General features: G+C 51.2%; 2 protein-coding genes across 3 annotated transcripts in view; both read right to left on the bottom strand.

The window, feature by feature from the left end:
- Positions 1-39: 39 nt before the first annotated feature.
- ALDH2 (aldehyde dehydrogenase 2 family member) lies at positions 40-12,602 on the bottom strand. Its single transcript, XM_056350944.1, has 13 exons — positions 12,439-12,602; positions 11,563-11,667; positions 10,273-10,413; positions 9,915-9,994; positions 9,243-9,354; positions 8,251-8,379; positions 7,684-7,797; positions 4,341-4,443; positions 3,435-3,619; positions 2,925-3,089; positions 2,462-2,619; positions 1,582-1,696; positions 40-597 (listed from the first exon to the last, which is right to left on the bottom strand). Exons 1-13 carry the CDS (start codon positions 12,562-12,564, stop codon positions 565-567), a joined length of 1,566 nt encoding a protein of 521 aa, XP_056206919.1. The 5' UTR covers positions 12,565-12,602; the 3' UTR covers positions 40-564.
- Positions 12,603-17,204: 4,602 nt separating this feature from the next.
- The window catches only part of ACAD10 (acyl-CoA dehydrogenase family member 10), a 13,396-nt gene continuing 10,618 nt past the window's right edge, over positions 17,205-19,982 (bottom strand). For both annotated transcript variants that reach the window (XM_056350906.1, XM_056350915.1), the window contains 2 exons: positions 19,585-19,758; positions 17,205-18,682 (listed from right to left, as the gene is read on the bottom strand). In XM_056350906.1, the coding sequence (XP_056206881.1) occupies positions 18,423-18,682; positions 19,585-19,758 (434 nt within the window). In that variant the 3' untranslated portion in view covers positions 17,205-18,422. The remainder of the gene's footprint in view (positions 18,683-19,584; positions 19,759-19,982) is intronic.

Genomic DNA, 19,982 nt, shown 5'->3' with positions numbered 1-19,982 from the left:
CATAGCTCACTGACACAAACTGCTCCAACAAAGACAGGGTTAACTTCACTAAAAGAGAATGTTTATTGTGAGTAGATACAGTGAGAGCATATGGGAGCAGCTGAGAGCAAACTTTTACCTCACAGATTCACGCTGAGAGGTGGCTTCTGCTCTGCTACACAGCTGAGTCTGCTTATGGAACAGGAATGTATATGTTAGGTGTATAGGACAAGGAGTATAGAGCTAGCTGTGTAAGCCAAGAAAGAATTATAAAACCTACTTCAGACAGGCATTTAAATGATTTGCTGAAAAAAAAGCACATCTGTCAAATACAGATACGACAAGAGTACACCTGTGTACTCATGGCATTAGTATTCAACTGACAGTATTTGCTATTTCGAAAAGATAAATCCAAGTTGCATTTTTTAACAAAAGCTCCTTCAAGTACCTTCTATAGAAACATTTTTTAATGCAAAGCTACACATTTTCCACCTAAGTCTCACAGGTGTTAAGAACAGGATTCCTTGCTTTGTATCTCATGAAGCTGCATAGGTGTCTCCAAACACATGGAGAGGCTGCTGTCCATTAAGAGTTTTTCTGTGGAACTTTGATTGTCACCTAGCAGGGGAAAAAAAAAAAAAATGTTACAAGTTATTATTTTCCTGGAGACAGCGTTCAGTTATATTCACTTGAAGGCTGGGAGGTAGCAGCATCCTGCAGAAGAGACCAGAACTAGATGACAGTATATCCCGGTCAGTGACTGGGATCACCTTGGCCATCTGGAAGGCTCGAAGAGAGGGGGAAGCTAAAAGGTTGGGTGACAGCATCTCCCCAGAGATGCTACTGCTCTTTGAGAGGTGGGAGCAGGCACACTTGTTTTGTCTCATCTGGAGCTCATGTACCATATCAGCCCCTGCTAGTCAAAAGCCGGGGGCCCTCAGCCATTACACACTTCACTGCATTGTAACCCTGAGGCCGTGGGCTAACCTCTGTCCAACAGCTCCATCACGCTTTAGACACTGCAGCTGCAAGCAGACAGCGTGACAGCCTTTCTGCCTTCTCTTCCAGGAAATTAGTCAGCCTGCTGGGATGGGATTGCCTAACACCAGGAACCTTGGTCTCACACCTGGACTCAAGGGCGTATGACTCAAGAGAGCGGCATTAATTACTGGTGACCCCTGCCCACATTCCCCCTTTTAAGTGATGAGTGCCCAGTGTTCATCTGCCAGTGCCTGCAGCACCTTCCACCCATCAGGCATGCACCCCCAGCACATGCTCTTCCTTTCCTCCCCAGAATAAACTCACGGAGAAGTCCAGACACTTGCGTTCTTTACAGTGAGAAAGGGCTAAGCAGTGCCAAGTGGTGCAGGTAATCTATCAAGTCACATATCCTTGTTTTCCTCGGCAGTATAAAGTGAAGCTAGCTTTCTGTTTTAAATACAGCTACATGGAGCTGTGTTTGCAGATACTTCAGAAGTGCAGCTTCCTTCAAGCGTTAGAAGGAAGAACTACAACTCTTAGGCCAGGCTATACCAACAAGCACAAATACAATTTGGAGCTACAGCAGAGGGTTGGGAAGGCCTTGGATACAGAGATACTCACGTTTTTCACCTCTACATATGCCTCCAGACCATATTCTCCCAGCTCTCGCCCATTCCCAGAAGCTTTGTAGCCACCAAATGGGGCTTGGGCACCAAACACATCATAGCAGTTTATCCTGAAATGGAACCAAAAAATTAAGCACCTGTGGTTTCAGAATTGCTTAGTGCAAGAGCCTTTTTGCAACAAAGGGCCATCTCGGCTCTCTACAGCAGAGGGACAACTGAGTTTCTAGGCAGGATTTCCGTATTTGACAGTTCTCTCAGCCAACAGAACTAATGAATAGTGAAACCTCATCTTCAGCAACCAGGAAACAGAACATCAGGAAATCAATTTATGTCTCTCATTATCACCGGACCAAGTGTCCAGGCTGCCACCCCCACACTTCCTTCAGAGGACAAGTATCAAAAGCACCTACTTGTTTACTCGGTACCATTAAAAAAAAAAAAAAAGTAGTGAGATACTGGCTCTCCAAAACCTCATGCTAGAACAGTAAACTGGTGCTGAAGGACTGACCTTGGTATAGTCTTCAGCACGGCCACAGAACACGGAGGAACCTCACGGCAGCAACCAGGACTGCACAGACGTGCCCAGTGATCTACTCACTGCTGGCACTCAGAGCCCTGCAGCAGCTGCTGTCATTGCTGACTGCAGTACTGGATTTCTCTTCCCTCATTCCATTCACTAATTCACAGGGGGAGCACGGAAGCTTAAAATACCCGAATTTTACAGTTAGCATTACAACCGAAGGTCTGATGTTACATTCAGCGAGGGACACATAAAACTGGATCCAAAGTAGAGACAGGCTATCAAAGAGCAAGCATAGTGACTAACGGTGGCACACAAGGAAGCTTCCAGCAATTTAGGAAGTGTCAAGGCTTACCAAACTGTTCCAGCTCGCAGGCCCTGTGACACATAGTTTGCTTTGTCAAGATCCTTTGTAAAGACTGCTGCTGCTAGGCCATACTTGGAGTCATTTGCTCTCTCAATGACTTCCTCAATTGTTTTGAATTTCAGAATCTGCATGACCGGCCCAAATATCTGCAAAATCCAAAACAGAGCATGTGAAAATCTGTGTAGATTGATCACAAGGGAGGCTGTGTTGATGCTGTTCTGTACATACACTAGAAGTCACACGGGACATCACATTCACAGTACCGCTTCCCATATTATGAAGAGCCCAGAATGTGATCTGAAGGGAAGTTTAATGTGGTAACTTTCTAAGAAGTGTCAAGTTCTGCAGTTCATGAATACCCAGTGCTCGCAGACCTGTGGGTATTTTGCATCAAAAGGGACAAAACAATGAAGTGAGAAGCTGACAGACAGAAAGGTGCTGCAGATCTCACCTCCTCTCTGGCAATCGTCATGTTGTCCTGCACATCACCAAAGACAGTTGGCTGGATGAAATAGCCTCTGTCTGCAGCGGGGTTGCCGCCACACAGGAGTTTGGCTCCTTCACGCTTCCCGGCACTAATGTAACCGAGGATCTTCTTAAACTGCTCCTCATCTACCTAAAAGCCATGAGGACAGACAGATCAGCTTTGCCTTTACTGGGGGTAAAAAAAGATTCAACTACAACTTGCTGTGCACGTGACTGTCCTTTAGCAATTCCTCATTTAAACAGACTGCCAAGCCAGCTTCAAAGGGAGATGATAATTTTTAAATGCCAGTGTCAAGCTGAGGTTTTGGAACCATCAGAACGGTTAATTAACTTCTCCCTCCATGCACAAGCAAGGAGATAATGGGCACAGTTCAAAGGAGGTGAATCACGAGACAGAAGGATACCTTTCGTTCTAATCTACTCAATATCTGGACTATTTAATGAGATAAAAGCTCAGGACATTTCCTGGTCTTACCTGAGGCCCCTGTTCAGTTTTAAAGTCAAATGGGTTTCCAACCACCCTGGCCTTGGCCTTCTCAACACTCCTCTCCACAAACTCATGATATATATCTTCCTGGACATATGTTCGGGAGCCAGCACAGCAGCATTGCCCTTGGTTGAAGAAGAGGGCAAAATGGGCTTGATCCACAGCCCAGTCCACTAAGGTTGGGGAGAGGAGGGAAAACAAATAAGCAAACAAAAGCAACCAGAGTCAGTAAGTGACTTCTTTTGAACAACTGTCACGCAGACTGCTGGAGTATCAGCGATACAAAGTCTTTTCAGCTGACAAGCATTTTCTGTGCTTTGGTAGGGTGGAAGTTACATACAGACTTAATTAGTAGCAGGGTCTATTAAAGCACCCCATACTAGAGAAAAAAAATCTGATCTGAGGCAGATTATAGTTCTCATTTGAAATTATCAGGTATTAAGGACAAGTTATTTTAGACCTAGAAGAACTTCCTTCCTGCCTGCCATATAAAAGTACGTGTGTTGGCTCATCAAGACCAAAAATCTAGACCATATGCAAGAGATGAGGGAACAAGAACTTCCTAAGAATAGAATAATGGTACACACAAAGAGAAAGGGAAAGAAATGAAAACAAAAATGAAACTAAAAACTGGAGGGAAGATACTGAAATGATTCTCATTTGTTGAGAACTGAAGTTCACAGCACTGGGAAAGAAGTGGGAGCGATGACGTGCTGATACACAAACACGGCAGCTACAGCAGGAGGCATGGAGCCTTCACTGGGTGAGAACAGCTGGGTGGTGTCAGAGCTGGAGACTCACACAGTGCAGTAGAGGTTTCCTTTCCCCTGCAGCTCTGCTTGCAGAAAGGCAACATAAAAGGTCAGATCAAATATTACACTAGCAGGTGCTTACTGTCTGCATCAGACATGATTATATTTGGACTCTTTCCTCCAAGCTCCAGTGTCACCCTCTTTAAGTTACTCTCTGCTGCAGCCTTCTGGATCAAATGCCCAACCTGCATCATGAGAAGAACAGGTTATTAGGAATTAACTCCTACATACAGCAACACCTGGCAGGGTGGCTGGGTTTAGATTGCAGTCAGCAGTTTAATAATAATCCCTTCACTGTCAGGGCTTTAAGGGAACAACTGAAGCCTGCCCAGAGTTTCACCTCTAGCAAGAAGCAGCACAAGGGCAACAATGGGAAGCATTCAAAAGAAGGCACCTGTCCTGGTTTCAGCTGGGATAGAGTTAATTTTCTTCTTAGTACCTGCTGCAGTAACGTGTTTTGGTGTGAGAACAGTGCTGACAGAACACTGATGGGTTTGGTTGCGTTTATATTATAAAGTCAAGGACTTTTCAATTTTTCAGGCCCTGCCAGCGAGAGGGCTGGAGGGGCACGGTAAACTGGGAGGGGACACATCCAGGACAGCTGACCCCAACTAGCCAAAGGGATATTCCACACCATATGACATCATGCTGACTACATAAGCTGGGGGAAGAAGGAGGAAGGGGGGACGTTCAGGAGTGATGGTGTTTGTCTTCCCAAGTAACCGTTACAGGCCCTGCTTTCCTGGAGATGGCTGAACATCTGCCTGCCCGCCCATGGCAAGTAGTGAATGAATTCTTTGTTTTGCTTTGCTTGCTTGCATGCATGGCTTTTGCTTTATCTGTTACTGTCTTTATCTCAACCCATGAGTTTTCTAACTTCCACTCTCCTCCATTCCACTATGAGGGGAGTGAGTGAGCAGCTGTGTGTTTAGTCGCCAGCTGAAGTTCAACCATGACAGTCCCTTTTGGCACCCAACGTGGGGCACAAAGGGTTTGAGAAAACGACAGATTTGATTGGAATGTGCTACTTCGAATTTATACCTGTACTGCTGATTAGCTATTAACTGGCAGGTTTCTGTGCTTGCCATGGGGCTTGCTTGCCTTACTGTATATTAGAGTCTAGTGCTCGTTAGTGGCTGCTTTTTGCTTTCACTGCTTGCTGTACTGCTTATCATCTCACTGTGCTGTGCCTGGGAACATTTTGATAACAGCAATGGTGATGTGCCGGGGCTGGCAGGTTGCCAGGGCATAGCTGCTGTTCCTGTGCTGCTGTACTGGACAGACTGGAACTCCAGTATGAACTCAGGTCAAAGGGGCTGTGACCTGTGGATGAGTCCATGTGGGAGCCGGACACCCCAAAGTGCCTGTGGCCATAAATAAGTCCATGCCAGAGCAGGCACATCTCAAACTGTCTGTGGCCATGGTTATGTCTGTGCCGCAGCAGGTCTATCCCTGAAGGAACTGTGGCCCAAGGACAAGTCCACACTGGAGAAGGTACACCTCGAAGCATCTGTGGCTGTGGGTAAGCCCATGCTGCAGCAGGTACAGCCTGAACCATCAGTGGCTGCGCATGAAGCCATGCTGGAGCAGATTTAATTCTGAAGGGACTGTGGCTGTGGGTAAGGCCACGCTGGAGCAGGTCAGTGTCACAGCCCGTGGATAAGGCCATGTTGGAACAGATGCACCTTGAAGCGACTGTGGCTGTGGGTAAGGCTAAGCCGCAGCAGGTGCGCCCCTCGAGGGACTGTGGCTCGTAGCTGAGGCTCCACTTGGAGCAGGTATCACTCTAAAGGGCTGCAGCCTGTGGATAAGTCCAAGCTGGAGCAGAAGCAAAGGGAGGAGTTCACTGCAACGTTAAACCCTACAGGCTGGTCCAAAGGGACCAGGAGAGGAAACTGTAATGGATATACCTTTAAATTGTCGTAACCCATGATTTGAGTTGCATGTTATAAGAGTTACTATAACAGGAACCATCTGAACTAATGGAGGACAAGCCTTACAAGAAGCAGTACAAGTGCAGCAGCAACCTGACCTGAGCTGGCTTTGGTGCCCTGTAACCTCAAACACCACACAACCTCTCCTCTCAAGTGATCGCCTGTCCTGGTTTCGGCTGGGATAGGGTTAATTTTCTTCTGGGTAGCTAGTGCAGTGCTGTTTTGGATTTGGTGTGGGAACACAGAGGGTCAGGGACTTTTTGCCAGGCTCGCCAGCGAGAGGGCTGGAGTGGCCCACTGCTGATTGTTGCTCGGGGACTGGCTGGGCACGGGTCAGCAGGTGGTGAGCAGCTGTCTTGTGCATCACCCTCCCTTCCCTTTGGATTTCATTCCTCTTGCCTTCTCCCTCTTTCTCATTATAACTGTTATTGTTATTATTGTTCTTTTGTTTTTATTTTATCTCAATTGTGAAACTGTTACATTCTTTTCCAATTCTCCTCCCCCTCCCCCTGGGTGAGGAGGGAGTGAGCAAGCGGCTGCGTGGCAGTTAATTGCTGGCTGGGGTTAAACCACGACACCACAATAACAGACGGAGCCCAAAGTCACAGACTAAATTAACTGAATGTACATTTTGTGGACATTTGGTAGATATTTTTACAGGGGCGGCCCACAGACAAGGGGAATGATATCTGTGTATTACACCAAAGGATGAGAAGAGTGGTGGTGGTTAATGAGGTTGTATTGGAAAGTGTGGCACGACGTAAATGGTATGGAGTAAGGGGTGGATGCTGTCCTGGTTTCAGCTGAGACAGAGTTAATTTTCTTCTTAGTAGCTAGTACAGTGACATGTTTTGGATTTGGCATGAGAACAGTGTTGACAGAACACTGATATTTTTGGTTGTTGCTCGGTAGTGTTTATATTAAATCAATGCCTTTTCAGCTTCTCAGGCCCTGCCTGTGAGAGGGCTGGAGAGGCATGGGCAACTGGGAGGGGACACAGCCAGGACAGGTGACCCCAGCTAGCCAAAGGGATATTCCATACCATATGACATCGTGCTGAGTATATAAGCTGGGGGAAGAAGAACGAAGGGGGGAAGGTTCAGAGTGATGGCGTTTGTCTTCCTGAGTAACCATTATGCATGATGGAGCCCTGCCTGCCCATGGAAAGCAGTGACTGAATTCCTTGGTTTGCTTTACCTATACCTCAACTCAGGAGTTTTCTAACTTTTACTCATCCAGTCCTCTCCCCCACCCCACTGTGGGGAGAGTGAGTGAGCAGCTGTATGATGCTTAGTCACTGGCCAGGGTTAAACCATGACAGCACCTAAAGAGTCTTACATAAAGTAAAAATAAATGTCACACCCTGAAGTCAGCTGTATTTTTTTAAGTGTAGAAGGCAAGGCACCTCCAGTATTTTACACAGAAAAGGTACTAGAGCAATGCGATATTCTCTATATCCCCAAGGGCTTAGAGGTTAAGGTAGTCCCTTACCTCCGTGGAGCCGGTGAATGCCACTTTATCTACGTCCATGTGGGAAGAGATGGCAGCCCCTGCAGTGGGCCCGTAGCCAGGGATGATGTTTACCACACCTGGTGGGAATCCAGCCTGCCGGTTCACAGGAGGAGAGAGCAACATCACTCCTTTTGCAAATCAAGGGTTTCACCTACCCTCATCTGTTAGTAACGCTTCAGTAGGCCTCTTCACGTTAGTTTTAACGTTCAGTTTGAAGTAACTGGGACAACTCCTTTCCCCACCCCACATCCTAAGCACAGTTTGGAGCTCTCTCTGTCAGCTTTCTGAAGTTTGTTACTTAACTGAACCTCAAAGCGTCCTCTAATCAATGTTTATGTCCTCTGCATATGCCCTTCTAAGGACAACGGGGGTTTTTTTGCTAAATCAAACGCTAAGATACCCAAGACAATCCAGCCTTTCTTCAGATCAGCCAGCCCTTTTCTGTTCCCATCATGTGCCCTCCACAGCTCACCAGTTTGGCTGTATCACACTGCACTCCAGCAGCGACAGCAAGGCAGCAGATGGAAACCCAGCCTTCTTGCTCACCTCTTTGATCAAACTAGCTACGTAGAGAGCACTCAGCGGGGTTTGCTCTGCCACTTTCATCACAATCACATTCCCAGTAGCCAGGGCAGGCCCAAGTTTCCATGCTTGCATCAACAGCGGGAAGTTCCACTGAAAAACAAGGAATTACTTGCTTGTCTGAACTTGAAAGTTTCTGATTAATCAGCACGTAACCAGTGAGCTTTATTCTAATCAGCTGCAGCACCTCTGAAAGCAGACTTTGATCTTTCCCTAGCTGCTCTTCAGTGTTTGGCTCCTCACGCACTGCATTCTGCTCATCCAGGAAAACTGTACTCTGAAGTCTGAGGTCTCTCAGTACCACTGCAAAAATCCAGCTGTTTTTGGAATTAATCTTTACTGTAAGTTTAGCCATTAAATGCTCTTTTGAAGCATTTTGAAAGAAAGCCCGTTTGTAATGAATGACAGGGCACTGCACACAAGACTGGTGAGGCGTTTACGTTCAGTTCTTGCTCAATGCAAATACAAAAACCATGCAAATAGAGTATGCAACAACCAGAACCTGGCTACTCCTATAAAGAGGAGCTTTGCTGTAGACAAACCACCTCGCTACGCTTGCTACCAGTTACCAAAACAAGAACACTTACATAAAGCTGAATTTTGCATGCTGGCTATTTCTTCATCACACAGAATTTGATTGTAATGCAAGGCTGTAGTTTAAACCTAACTGTGGTTCTGAGCCAGATAAAAAAATTAACCCCCTTAGTAGGACTTTTTTTTTTTTTTTTTAATCAGCAGATACAAAGCAAACCTTACTCAGAGCCCATGAACTCAATAGGTTGTTCTATGCCGCCAGAGCACACTAACAGCCCTCCCAGCGGATGAAAGCATAACTTTCTTTACCACTGGAAGGAAACAGCGGTTAGCAACAGACAGTAACTCTCATTTTAAGACAACTGTTCATTGTAACACTTAATTCTTAAAATGCTGCAGAACTACTGGTAAGTTTTACTCACCGGAATTATCTGACCACAGACTCCCACTGGCTCATGTCTTGTATAACAGAAGAAGTCTCCATCTATCGGGATGGTTTTGCCATGGAATTTATCTGACCAGCCGGCATAGTATCTAGCAACAGTAAGATTTTGGTTACTGAATTTAAAATAACAACTCTCCTGCTGACAGAAAATAAGAGAGACTTCCTCCAGCTATTTGCTTTCCTCCCTTCTTCACTCACTTCATAAAACACATACCAACACAAGTATTTCCCAAACAGGTCATTTTAAGAATGGACAGAAAATATAATCATCTCTCTCTCTCACCTTTGCCAGCACTTTGCATAACATAAATTCTGTCATGCTTGTGCTGTAACACAAGATTACCTCCACCAGTGCAAGTCCCATATATAGCAACAGAGAAACATCTATGTAACAAAAATCCTTTGGAAAGTCACAGGAATTACAGCCTTATTCCTAGCAAAAAATAAAATAGAGGAAAACAGGGTGTCTGATACCCTGCTTATGGGCCAAATTAAACCAGTAAGTCAGATCCAGCCCTGTCACCCACTGCATCTGAAGCGGGAGGCATCTGGTCTCTGCATGTGCAGAGGTTCAGCTACCACGGGCCAGCTGAGCACAAGCATGGAGCATGAACGATCACTGCACTGTCGCTATAGCCTCCACACCTACCTCAGACATTTGATGACCATGTCCAAATCCACCAGGTAGGCGACTGAGTAGGGTTTGCCATTATCCAGAGTTTCCAGTGCCTACAAAAGACAATGAGACTGCCTGAAGAGCCAGGTGGGGAACGTCCCCTGTATAAATTTAGATTAGATTCTTGGTTTGCAGGTTGGATCTATTCTGCCTGGTGGCCTTTTTGCTTTCAGCTGCCCAGAACTGTTTTTCCATCCTTGTGGCTCTCTCACAGTTTTAGCTGTGGCTAAAGCCCCCATCGCACCCGATGGGCACAAACCACCCGTCTCTGCCTCTCTCCCCATGCTTAGGGGTCGCAGCAGAGAGCTCAGCCACCAAGCATGATACGCACCGCCAGGTAAGCCCGGTCCCTCTCGATCAGGTCAGCAAGACGATTCAGCAGCTTTCCCCGATGAGAAGCATCCATCCTCCTCCAAGGCGAGCCCAGCTGGAAAGCTGCTTTGGCTGCCTTAATGGCCTTGTCCACATCTGCCTGCAGAGGAGCACAGGCAAGAAGGTGAGAAAGGAGTAACCAGCCCTGACTCGCTTGCTCAAAATACACCTGAAGCCCTGCTTCATCTCCAGGAGAAAACAGCCTCCAGCCAGATGACAAGCACCAGCTTTTTTGGAGGCAAGAAGGTGCAACCTTGACAGCTGCCTCACTACGAGACACTCATCGGTCCTGGAGCAGGGGAGCGCATGGGCTGCAGCCCCTGAGCCACTTGCCCCATGAGCAGCAACCGGAGCAGCACTGCACAGCAGAAGCAGCAGTGAAACAGCCGGGCACAACAGCTGTGCCGTCCCCACCTCTGCCTGCACTTACATTCTTCTGTTATGTTAGCTACGCGCAGCGCAAGTGTTGCCAACTCATTTCCAGAAAGTCACATGCTGCTTTAATATTTTCATCCTAAAACAAGGCACGGAAAAAGCTCTAGAAGTGTGCTTTTGACACTCATTCAGGGTTTTATTTCACCAGCATAGTCTAAAGGAGTTTTTACCTTGATAAGAGATCTCTAATCCATCATTTTCCCTGTCAGGGCATTAAGTGGTTTCTAGTTGTTCTGTGTCCTGGCTTGCTGGGAAGGGCCTTACCAGAACAAGCCAGTCTCCCGTGAACAAGCAAACACTCATCCCTCCTTTGGGGAACAGAAACAAGTTTCCAGATTGTAGAAAGAGCTCAAAATTGCTCTGCCACAGACTCCTAGCAGGGCCTTGCAGAAAGCACGAGATGATTGCGTGACACTGCTCCCCACCATCACCTTTCCTCTCCTCTGCTACCATGACTGGGTCACACTGCCAGCACAGCAGCCACGAGACCACAAAGCCGTCCGCCTTCATCGCTGCCTGCCCCAGCAAACTGCACCCCAGCTGCTCCCCAGCCTCCCAGTTTGGGCTCCCTTGCACACCACAACTATTCCTCTCTGCCCTTCCCAGTGCCAGCCTGCACCACTAAGAGGTAAAGCCAGAGGTTTTTGTTAAATGCAGTAGCCAAGTAAGAACACAAGCAGCACTCGACATGGTGTTTGCATATGTCAGGCACTTACTACTGCCAACACGGCGCTCGGCTGAGCAGCCTAGGTGAGAGATGACTATGCCTTCCTCTTGCAACCCCTACGTACCCGGTCACCAAGAGAACTTTTACCTTATCGCCCTCAGCAACCTGGCAGATAACTTCTCCCGTTGCTGGATTGATGGAAGGGAAGGTTTTCTTACTGACTGCATCATGCCATTCGTTATTTATGAAAATCTGCAATGAAAGGAGCAGAGCAGGGTTCGGCCTTAGAGCCTCATCAAGGTGACAACGGTAAGAGCATTAGTAGTTTTCACGGCGCCTTAGCAGGCTGGGATTACCAGGGACTCAGCTTGGGCAGGCTCCAAAACTACACCCATACAAAAGGGCGTATTTTAGCCTAAATGCAACAAAACAAACACAACCAAAATCACAGCCTTCAGGTAATAAAAAAAAAACAACCCACAGCTCAGCAAACCGCACGAGGGCTCCCACTTCGGTGGGTCCCTGGAAGCCTGGCTGGAGCGGGTCAGGGAACCCAACAGTGGGGAAACACTGCGGGAACAGCCCACCCAGCCCACCCCGGCCAGGGCTGCGCCAGCACTTCCCGGCTTGACCCGTTTCAGGCTCCCCACGGCCCCTCCCGGCACGGCACGGCACGGCACGGCGGCAGCGGCGTCCCACCGGCTCCTTTCGGTGCCAGCGAGGGAGCGTTTGTCTTTCCAGCGCGGCGGTGCCGCCGCAGTGACATGGCCGCGGGGGGGAGGGGGAGCCGCCACCGGGGCCTCGCAACCTGCCCCGGGGCTTCCCAGCGCGCCAGCCCCAGCGCGGCGTGTCACCCGCCAGGGCCCCTGCCCCCCCCTCCCCCCTCGCCTCGTCCCCCCCGCTCCGCTGCAACAACGGCGGGACGAAGCCCGACCGCCAGCTGCGGCGCCCGCGGGGACCGTTTCCCGCAAGGATCCCTCCACGCAAGGCCCGCGGCCCCAGCGCCCCCCGGCCCGGCCCCACCTTGTTGCAGGCGATGTCGGGCGCCGTGTTGGGCGCCGGGATGGGGGAGGCGGCGGCCGAGAACGGCGCACCGAGCCGAACCGGGCCGCGCCAGAGCCGGGAGCAGCGAACGGCCGTCCGCAACATGGTGCGCTGCTGCGGGGCGGCGGGGCAGGGGGGCGGCCCTACCCGGCTAGGCACCGCCCCGCTCCGCACCGCACCGCCTGGCCTCGGTCCGGCTCGGCCGGGCTCGGCTCGGTCTGGCACGGCACGACTCGGCTCACCTCAGCTCGGTCCGGCACAGCTAGGCTCGTCTTGGCTCGATCTGGCACAGCTGGGCTCAGCTTGGTCCAGCACAGCTAGGCTCAGCTGGGCTTGGTCCTGCACAGCTCAGCTCAGCTTGGTCTGGCACAGCTGGGCTCAGCTTGGTCCGGCACAGCTCAGCTGGGCTTGGTCCAACACAGCTGGGCTCAGCTCAGTCCAGCACAGTTGTGCTTGGCTTGGTCCGGCACAGCTAGGCTCAGCTTAGCTCGGTCCGGCACAGCTAGGCTCAGCTGGGCTTGGTCCAGCACGGCTAGGCTTGGCTCGGTCCAGCACAGCTGGGCTTGGCTCGGCCCAGCAAAGCTAGGCACGGTTTGGCTCAGTCTAGCACAGCTGGGCTCGGCTCAGGCTGGCATGGCTAGGCTCGGTTTGGTCTGGCACAGCTAGGCTCGGTTTGGTCCAGCATGGCTAGGGTCAGCTCAGCTTGGTCTGGTACGGCTGGGGTCGGCTTGGTCTGGCACAGCTAGGCTCAGCTCAGTTCAGTCTGGCACAGCTGGGCTCAGCTCGGTCCAGCACGGCTCGGCTCAATCCAGCGTGGCTAGGCTCAGCTCTGCTCGGTCTGGCACAGCTTGGCTCAGTCTGGCACGGCTTGGCTCAGCTCAGCTCAGTCGGCATGGCTAGTATCAGCTCGGCTCAGTCTGGCACAGCTAGGCTCACTTCTGTCTGCATCAGCACAGCCCAAGCCCAACAGGCTTGGCGTGCCTGGGTTCAAGCAGCACGGTTTGGCTCAGCTCGGTTCAGCCAGGGTCCCGTTCACGTCAGTGTGGCACAGCTCAGCTTAGCCCCATTCGGGTTGGTTCAGTCCAGCTCAGTTCCAACCACATTGGCACGGCTTGGTCTGGTGCACCGGGGATGTCTCACCAGTGTCCAGTGCCGGCAGTGACTGCCCCTGTCCTTGTCCCTGTCCCTGTCCCTGTCCGGGCCCAGGGAACTTGGTGCAGGCAACAAGGAGAAAGGCCAGGGGGAACCAGAAACATCTCTGTGGCGCTGGTTAGTTTTGCGGGGGCGGTCGGGGACCCCGTTACCTGGACATGCTGCTGTTAGCACACCCATGGGGATCTGAAAAGGAAACTGCAGGTGTGGAGGGGAAGCGGAACAAAGCCAGCAAAGCGCTCTCACAGCAGGAATACTCAGCGCTTGCAAACAAGAGGCTTTGTAAAATTGCTCCCAACAACAAAAGGCCTTTTCTGCTTCTTCGCTTAAGGTGCCTTCATCATCTTCACACACAACTTCAGTGTGCCTAAGTGCCAATTCGCACACAGGGCACACAGAGATGCTCTCTGGTTATCCTCGTCATCACTAAGGAAGCCACAGCCTAAAAAAAAAATAGAGTTTTTAACATAAATCTGTGGTAATTACCTTGTATCTGACAGTGCCTCTTTGGCTCCTTTAAGTGAGGAGTCTGTGAAGGGTAACCGTGGGTGGATGGCTCTTGTTTATTAAAGGGGCTAGAAAAATTGGAATATGTTAAATCAAAAATAGTTTAACCCGCTGTCCTGGAAACCCCAGGTGGCTGAAGGTCTCGGTGGCAGCACGGCGGTAGCTCTGCAGGCATTTCACTCAGGGAGGGGGATATCAGCCCTGTTCGGCCAGGAGGAGCCACCAAGCCCAGAGAGGCAAAACGACTGCCCAAGGTTACCCAGCAGGACTCGGATTAGGCTGCGTGTTTCCTAGATCAGCTGAGAAATCCTCTTGTGCTGCATCCCAGCCTCTCATCCTGGGCCACCCATAGCCCCTGAAGGGTGACTGACTCCCCTTTGTCACCAGTGGCTCCTGGGCTGCCCTTTAGGAGGTAACACTTGTTCCAACATGTTCTCCTTCCTATTACAGACCTGCGTGCTTTCAAGCACTTTTGGGAGATGCCAGAAAGACCTGTTCTCCCTGTAGAGCTGTGCCTGTGCACAGTCTCCCCCAGAGGGAGAGTCAGACCGTGTCTCCCCAGGGCACATCTCGGAGCCGAGCTCCAGCCAAGCCCTGCAACCCATGCACTGTCCTCTGTGTGTCTTCTGCTGGTACCTGGATGGACAACCCATGACAATGAGCATCAATTAGCCTTGTGCTAACGCTCTTGCTCCTCTTGAGCAGGACCATTCCCTTCCCTGGGGCTTAGCAGACAAACCCAGCAGCACTAAATCCAGGTGCAATGGGGAAAATACCTTCATGGCAGAACCAGAGCCAACTCTGGCCCGCCTGCAATAGACGCTGATGGGAGGCGCAAGGGTCAGATGACTGCCGAGAAATCACTCCAACTCTGAGCAAAGACAGGCTCAGCGCCAGGCTCCCGCTCCCCTCCCTCCTCCGCAGCAGAGTTTCACCCTGGAGCCTGTGGAAAACACAAGCTCCGGTTACCAGGCTTCCTTACAGCCAGCATGGCCGCCCTGGGCTCCTCCGCAGCCCCCACAGTGCCCTTGAGAGCAGGGAAGTGGTGGTGACCCTGGGCAGATGGATGTGACCTTGTGAAAGTGGGCTGTGTGCCCATCACTTTAATATTGAATTAATACTAGACTATACATAAAAAGCCCAGGAATTACCATGATTGTTCCCACAGTTCTCCCCTTGCTCCTGCCCTCTGTGAAGCACTGAAAGCCCCCACTGATCCAGTCTGCCTCTGCTGTGGTCCCCAAAGAAACCCAGAGAGATCCACTCCAGTCACAGGACCACGGAGTCCTCCCAGCTCCAGGGGCCAGGCACTGCCTCAGCTCCAGTCTGCCCCAGATCCAGAGCCCCTGAGGACCTGATTCAGTTCCCCCTACCACCAAGGTCTCTTCTAGTGTCTGCAGGTTGCTGGAGGAGGTGTGCTGAAGGAGGAGAGACACCCCACTCCATTCTCCTTATTCCCAAACCCAAGTCTTGCACCCCCAGCCTGGTCATCCCCAACCAACCCTCCCCCGCTGCCTGCAGCCTCATGATCCAAGGATGGATTTTGCTCCATACCTACTGAGCCTGGCAATAAAGGCACCGAGCCCAGATAACAGCAGACACCACTGAAATTCAGTGGCTCCCATGCTGCCGTTAGCACGACCTCTCCCGTGCCTCATGTCCGAGGCTCCCCAGTGCTGCAGCTAGCAGCTCAGCTCTGGTTTGGAGAGCACCTGTCCTGGGAACCACGCGGGACCTTCAGACAGACACGGAGCTCAGGTCCGAGCGAAGCCCCAGGCTGGGGTCTGCACTGCTGGGATGCTCTGCTGCAGAGACCTGTGCCAGACCGAGGTCAGAGCCCACGTAGGGCAAGCAGGGAGCTGCAGGACCAGGGAAGGGTGGCAGCAAATGGCCTAGCCCATTCCAAATGCCCTGGGGAATGCAGTGCTGGGGAAGTGGCCTCACCTGGGATCCCACAACAGGCAGGATAAATCACCCCTTGTGCTCACGGGCCCCAGACTGCAGCGCCTTGTTCCTGGTGTGGAAGACACCCCAGAAGGGGAGTGTTGCTCTGTTTGGGCCAGAGAAGGGTCAAGTGTTAGGTACGTGTGTACCTGGCTATCCTGATCCATGGCCTGCACATTGTCAGAGCCACTGCTTTGGTCCTGGCACTCTGCCTGATGGAAGAGGATGAGACACATTCATCTTCCTACACCGGTGCCGGTGCTGGCCTGTCCAACAGCCGGTCCTGGATTCTCCCTGGATGCTGGGGTGCAGCTGTGTGCCCAGCGCTTTGACAGACACGCTTATGCTCACACTGAAAGAGAAACTGAGCCTGTTCCTCTGCTTTTCTGGAGAGGATGTCTCCAGAGAACTGCGGGGACTGGCAACCTTCAGGACCAGTGTGCTGGCTCCCTGCACGGAATGTGGCAGGATCAGCTCAGATGCTGCCCTGTTTAGCCAAGAATGCCTCAGCCAAGGGCATCTCGCTCCCAGGCCCACTGGGAGGAACCTCTACCGTGCCGGGCCAGCTGGCACAAGGCAGGCTTGCCCTTCCCCTTCGCCCAGCTTACGAGTGCTGTGATGGTTCCAGGCCAGGATCACTCGGCTGTTTATCGCTCCAATGCATTAGACTGCAGAAAGACTGCTGCATGCAGCAAGACTTCTCCCCCAGCTTTCACAACATGCTTCCACAGCAAAGGCTGACAGTTTAAGGACAATGCCAAAGCAAAAAGCAGTGGGATGGACAGGGAGATGGCAGGGATGAGGGGGCTCTCTGGTCCCCCAGACAAGGAGCAGTGTCCCCAACACAACCCCAAGGCATGGAGTAGAGAGTGCGTGGCAGTTCTGATGTGTGGAGACTTGACAGCTCTCTCCCAGCTCTGAAGATGAGTGTTTTGAACAAGTGCAAGAAGATCTGAACATCTCAACATTTCCAAATGCCCCAGAGCTGCTGCTTCCCCTCCCTTTCCACCCCTCAGCAGGTCAGCTGCTAAGCACCCTGAAATACTGGGGTTTCCTGGTTTCTGCTGAAGCACAAGGAAATGCTTCTGAAGGGCTGAACAACAGGTGGGATAGTCTTTTTTGGTTTTTTTTGGCAGCTAAAAGGCAGCTAAATAACCAGCTAGAATTAGATAATGTCACTAGAATACATTAAGAATATAATCTCATTAGCAACCCAAGGACAGTGATGTTTGCTTTCATGATACAGCCTTCTGAATGATTACTTATGACACCACTCCCAGCAAACCTGTTGCAACACCAGCCAGCCCAGAGCCAGGAGCTCACTGAGCCACACTGGCCACCAGCAGCACTGGGAAGTAGGAAGCACAGAGAAACCAGACAGTTTGCAGAGCCTGGCCAGGGGACTCGCATGTCCTGATACCTGCGTATTGACATGACTTGCACTGGCAGAAGGAGATGTGGAATTAAAACTCTACAGTTTGAGAGCTGCTGCTACTCCCACCTCTGCCACTGATCCACCACATGACCATGGGCAAGTCACTTTGGTAGCTGGTTTCTGCTTCCTCACCACCATACTGGGAATGACCAGTGTCCCTTCATTTTGAGAGTTCAGGCCTGCAGCAGCATCTGCTCTGCACAGGAGAGCCCAGGACAGTGGCAAGGCCAAAGTCCAAGTGGCATGCCAGAGCCTGCACTGCTGATCGCTGCTGGCTTATTACTGGGCAGGCAGCTGCTGGCAGGGACAGCCCTTGCCAGGGAGAGGAGGATAAGAGACCACAAGGAGGAAATGAAGCTGTGGAGATGTGAGCAGCTCCCTGCCCTGCATGAGTGACCTCCCAAGGAAGCACTGGTAGGGACTCTTACAAAGAGATTTAACTTAGCCTTTCCCAGGTAGCAGCAGCAACGCTTCCCCCTGACAGGGGAAGGGAACGAGCAAGCGCTGGACTGGCAGGTGTGGAAAAGCCCAAGCCCAGCCAAGCTCTGGGGACCTTATTAACATTGATGGCAGGACCTTGGTGGAGTGGCACCAGTGATTACAGCTGGGCTGGCATTAATGTGCTCATCTTGGGTGTGCCAGCTTCTGAAACTGCTGTAGCCCAGAATATAAACTCTGCTACTCTCATGTAGCGGGTAATGGGAACCCAGCCCTCTTTCTCCAAGCCACCAGACTCTATGAATGCCAAATATCTGATGTGATCAGGAAAGCAAGGGCACTCAGAGGCATGCCACGACCCCCCGCCCTGATGCAGATGCAGCAAAACAACCTTCAGTTCTACCAGAGGATGTAGAGTCCATTCAGACTGGGAAATCAGAGAACCCCACTGGATGCCCATGATGTTTTCCAGCTTGCAGTAAAGACCCTAGGCCATCCCCAGCTGGTTGCTGGGGGGAGTGACTGGGGGGACTTTGGGCACAGCCAGAGCCCCAGGACACAGGCAGGTTCCATAGCTCCTGCTGAGGAACGGCCCTTGCCTGGCCCAGGTACTGTAACGTCGTGAGAGAAGCTTTGTGGTGGGGAGGCTGTCAAACACACGGAATCCTTCCTTTATGGCGAACTCCCAAGCCAGGTCAGCCACGAACTCTGCATCCTCTGGGCTGCTTTCACCTGGGGCTAGTCTCCCTGGGGACAAGGGAAGAACAGGACACACTTGTTTGAGAGAGCCCACGTTACATAGTCACATCCCAAACAGCGCTGTGTGCCCTTGTCTGGGCCAGCCCAGCAGGACTCAGGGAGCCACAAGGAATATGAAAACAACATCTCAGTTTTATCTGATAAAGACTCTCAAGACAGACTTGATGTATGCAGATAAACACCACTGAGAGTTCACACCACCTCTCTGCTTCTGAGTCTCCCAGCAAAGGCCGGTGCTTAGTTCGAAGGTCTGAGAGCTCAACCTGTAGGATATGGCTCCAACCTTTGAACTCTGGCCTCTGCTCAGTTCTCCCATGAAAGAAATAAGATCACACAGCAACCTGTGATCAGCACAAACAGCAAACAGGAACAGACCAGACCTCACATCCAGCAAAAAGCAGCTGCTGGAGAAAAGCCTTTGGCCCTTTTTTCTGTTTGCAGGACACAACCTGACACAATACAGCCTGTCTGAGAGGCTATAGCAGCCTCACACCCTCCAGAGCCTCTGCTGGAGCAGGGGGGGAGCTCTGTGCCTTACAGGACACTGTTCCCATCCCTCTTGACCACATGCAGCAATAACTCGCTTGGATGACTCCTTCCAGGTCACTCATCTCCAAACACAGAGGTGAAACAAGATCTCTCATTTTGAGCCCTTATTTCCCATTAGAACTCTATGCTGAAAGCCCAGGACTTCCAGATGTGCCACACTGCTGTAGCACCTGGAATTTCAGAGCTCTCAGGATTCACAGCCAGGAGCACCCAAACCCTGCAGCACGTGCTGCCGGTGCGACCTCTCCCGGTTCAGTGTGAGGGCTGTTCCCACAGCGGTGCTCGTGTGTCTGTGCTCTGTGACCTGTGCAGCACAGAGCTGGCGTGGCTGTGTTCCTCACCTGCCAGAGAGTGTTTGTAGAGTCCCTGCAGCGTTGCAGCCAGTCGGAAAAAGGCAAAGGCCATGTAGAAATTCCAGTTCTCAGGGTGTTCCACTCCCATGTGGCCACAGTACATCTGGGAATACTCCTCTGCCGTGGGGACTCCCAGGTGCCCCAAATCACGCTTCCTCAAGCCTGGAAGATGTGAAGAGGCAACAGTGAGTCAGCAGATAGTGAGGAGCTCAGAGCTTTCTAGGGCTGTAGTGAGGCTTGTGGCAGAGCCACGTAGCTGTGGAGCAGCAGAGACACCTGCACTGCTGCCATACTGTTTCCATACTGGTTTGGCACCAGCCCACGTAGGTGAAATGCATACAGGGCAGTTTCTTCAGTAGGGTTAGACTGCGAAAGCAGTCTCCCTC

This window comes from Falco biarmicus, chromosome 1 (assembly GCF_023638135.1).
Source record: "Falco biarmicus isolate bFalBia1 chromosome 1, bFalBia1.pri, whole genome shotgun sequence".
Lineage (NCBI taxonomy): Eukaryota > Metazoa > Chordata > Aves > Falconiformes > Falconidae > Falco > Falco biarmicus.
The sequence above is the reverse complement of the archived record's forward strand: the minus strand, read 5'-3'. Positions and strand labels throughout refer to the sequence as shown.

Bases quoted from the DNA above. Each gene is read 5' to 3' on its own strand.
- ALDH2 (XM_056350944.1), bottom strand. From the start codon at position 12,564: ATGTTGCGGACGGCCGTTCGCTGCTCCCGGCTCTGGCGCGGCCCGGTT. The intron at 9,355-9,914 runs GTAGGTGTGGAG...TACTGTTGCTAG, and splicing joins ATGGTCATCAAATGTCTGAG to ATACTATGCCGGCTGGTCAG. The intron at 7,798-8,250 runs GTGAGCAAGAAG...GTGAACCGGCAG, and splicing joins TAGCTAGTTTGATCAAAGAG to GCTGGATTCCCACCAGGTGT.